General features: G+C 36.2%; 1 protein-coding gene across 6 annotated transcripts in view; it reads right to left on the minus strand.

The window, feature by feature from the left end:
- Window positions 1-3,444, minus strand: part of ABHD18 (abhydrolase domain containing 18) — a 20,857-nt gene that overhangs the window by 7,380 nt on the left and 10,033 nt on the right. The window contains exons 9-11 of one of the 6 annotated variants that reach the window (XM_027899555.1): window positions 1,901-1,990; window positions 1,517-1,618; window positions 255-633 (exon numbers count right to left, since the gene is read on the minus strand). The exons of the other annotated variants lie outside the window; for them this stretch is intronic. Coding sequence (XP_027755356.1) covers window positions 255-633; window positions 1,517-1,618; window positions 1,901-1,990 — 571 coding nt within the window. The remainder of the gene's footprint in view (window positions 1-254; window positions 634-1,516; window positions 1,619-1,900; window positions 1,991-3,444) is intronic. 6 annotated transcript variants of the gene reach the window in all.

Raw genomic sequence — 3,444 nt, forward strand, 5'->3', positions numbered from 1 at the left:
CGTATCTGAGCAGAGCACAGCGAGGCAGAGGAGAAATGGGCAAAGATACTGGAAAGCAAATTTTTAATTTACTATGTCATTAGTTGGCCATCAAGAAGGAACAGGAAAACAATTAGGAAATGGAGTGGTAAACAGACATTACTGAACAACGCTCACGATACTTCCACGTTTCAGCCAGCAGGCTCACACGTGGAAAATTGTACTGTATTTTACTCAGTTTTCCAAAATGCACATTGAAACAAATAGATACATACCTGAGAAGTTAGCTACGTGGGTACACTCATCCATTACTCCTTTCATGAACCTTATGGATTCTCTTTGCAAAGTGTCACTCTTTCTTCTCGTGTTTATCCCGCGTCCTTGTGGGCTGGTTAAGTTTTTATTGCTACTGCTGCTGGTTGAAAATGTTTGATTTATGCACTGCATTTTGGGAGCATCTTGTATTAAGAGTCTTTCTGAAGAGGCACTTAGAGTACTTTTATTGGTGGTAAAGCTGTGAACAGCTTCTTTAGATACAGCAGCGCTCATGGACTCAAAGTTGAATATCCTGGAGGTAACATCCATATCCTCCAGACTGTGCACACTGTCAGGGAAGTTTTTAACAAAATCTTGTCCCATCTTGAAAGAATCTGTCTAAACAAAGACAACGGGTCATTTTTTAAGGGTTACTCCCTTGAACTAGTTGGTTAACCTTATTTTTAAGATGAACTCGTTATTAAAAAAACTAGGAAGATACAAAAAGCACTGATTATAGTAGTTGTTATTTCCAGTCTGCAGGTCACTCAGTTATATCCTGACCACCATAGCCTCTTGATTATTTCATTCTACATTTCTATCAGCTTAAAAAAATGCAGGAAATACCTATATATATATGGTAGCTTATGATACAAACACATTTGCTTTTCTTTTGGTATTAAACTCTGAATTTGTAATTCCCATAATTTAAGCTTACATGCCATAATAATAAAAAAAATAAACATATGTGACCAGGTCTAATGTTAGGTTTAGGCCTGAAAAATCAACTGTCCCTAAATACTAGGGAGACAGAAGCTGAACATCTTGAAATGTTTCTTCTTTTCATTTTGTCTTCTCCATCAGTGTTCTGGAGTGTATTTGACTTAATAATGGCAAGTTCCCAAGTAACTATCTCCACCCCAGCTCCTCTTCTCCTGTTGTAAGATATTTGAAAAAGAACTGTCACAAAGCAAAGAGTCTTAGGAAAAAAAAAGTTATTTATTAGAACTTCAACTTTTTTTGTCACAGATTAGATTAAATGTGGTCACAGGAAAAACTTGTAGCAAGGGCTACACTTAACACTCACCAAACCACCAAACTATTAGCTTTATTTTTCAGGGTTTCCTTCAAAGATTAAATTTATTGAAAGCATAAAGAAACAACATGCAGGTGTGTTTTGGCTAACAATTGTCTGCCTTTAGTGCAAGTAAAGAGAAGTTCCACTATTTGTTAGATTTGCACGTGTAAACATTAGCAAATAAGGAAAATAAACTAGACTTACTCCACAGTATTCAAGCATTTGAATTATTTCTTCTTCATAAACGGTTTCTGTAAAATACTGTTTCTCGAGCTCTCTCCAGTTCACTGCCTTGCTCAACACCCCCTGAGATTATAAACAAGAGCATCAAGTACACAAGTAAAACCCAGAGATCAATCTAAAACGATGATACACGGAAAAAAATTGATCTGTTCCCCTTGTGACTTATTTTCCCAGCGGAATTCCGCCCAAGTTCCCAGACACCACTTCAAATCACTGCGATCAAAGCATAAGCAGGCATTACAACACAGGGCACGGAAACTCAGCTCCCCTGTGGCCAACCCAAAGCTTTTAACTTCCCTTTCTGATTAGCACGTAACAACATTAACGAAAATCTCTGTTATTTACCGTAGTAAAGACTGCAGAGGCTGTTGACCAGGAGAGACACGGAATCAATGGCAATGGTTTAGGCCAGTTTGTCACTGCCAGCGAGGCCATCTGGAATCAAAGGCATATTTTAATGACATATTTTAATCTTGAATTCACAATATGCTAGAGAGAACTCTCTCATCCTCAATTTTTTTGTTAGTATCTATCAAACACATGGTGCCAAAGCATTCAAGGGCTGTGGCAGCTGGATATACTTTCACCTATTTAGAAGTTACAATCTATTCTTCAGTGATTTTTCTAATAAGCATTGCCCTGGATAACATTCACTTCAAGCTAAATGGGGTTTTTATTGTAAGAATTCCCAATGGAATATTTACTAAATGGTCCATTAATTATAATTATAACCCCATGAATTATAATTATAATTGCAATTACATTATCATAATAACAATAAAAATTAATACAAGCTATTAGTTGTTTAAAGCTATAAAAACATCTAGAAAGCTTTTTATCAAGCTCTTGCAAGTTTATTTCAAGGCAAAATCAAGGCAATCTATGAGAAGGGCTATTTAAAATTCTATACTTTTGAAATTTGCATACTGGAAACAAAATATGAAGGAGAAGTAATTCAGCATGTTAAGTGAACTCTTTTTCCGTCCTTTAAATTTAAATTATTACTTTTACATTAGTTCTCAGAACACATTTTTGTAAATATTCTGTTTATCCCAGAAAAAAAACAGAGCAAATAAAATTCAATGTACAGAAGTTCCCTGTATGGTATGTCCTTGACAAGTTTTATTTTATTATTGCTCTACACAGAACCCCTTAATACAAAACACCCCATCTCTGTGTCAGATGTTCTAATAAATGGATTTATAGAACTGAACTATAATTCTACTATGATTATTTCTTATTAATAAAAAGTTACAAGAACACCACATATCTCTGTTCTAATAGCCAGAAAGTCTGACTTCTTTTCTCTCCCAGCTCTCCCCATTAGAGGAACTGAATCAATGCCACCCACCTTCCCTTGTAAAACACGTTCTATAGAGGATCAACATCAAATATCAGTCATTTCACTGGTTAAAATCGTACCAGAAGTCCCGTAAGTAAGTCAGGACTAGCCAAAAATTTATCTTCCTGGACTAAGAAAAAAAATTTCAAAGGAGTTTCCAAACTCAGTTTTCTCAGCTCTCACCTCCTTCTCTGCCCAAAAGCACAGGATACAGAATTTGGTTGTAACCACAGCATTTGAACTGTTGTGCATGGTTAGTGCTGCATTTACCACTCTGAGAAGGCCAATACAGCTTGCAAATAAGGAAGGAATAACACAAAAGTTGTCGACCCAAGAGGGTGACATTTGCGTAAATCAAAGGTGCATTGTACATTTACGACATTTAAGGGTTATAAAGTCGTGCTTTAGGGGAAAATATTTCCCTTTCAGTAAACACTACCATTCACCAACGTTATTTACTTAGCTCCTAACAACAACCAAACGAAGGTGTGTTGTTTTAATGAGCTTTGCACCTCTGTCTCACAGGCCCATCGATCAGGGTAGATTT

This window comes from Empidonax traillii, unplaced genomic scaffold (assembly GCF_003031625.1).
Source record: "Empidonax traillii isolate 1590-97213 ecotype Southwest subspecies unplaced genomic scaffold, ASM303162v1 scaffold675:size783547, whole genome shotgun sequence".
NCBI lineage: Eukaryota > Metazoa > Chordata > Aves > Passeriformes > Tyrannidae > Empidonax > Empidonax traillii.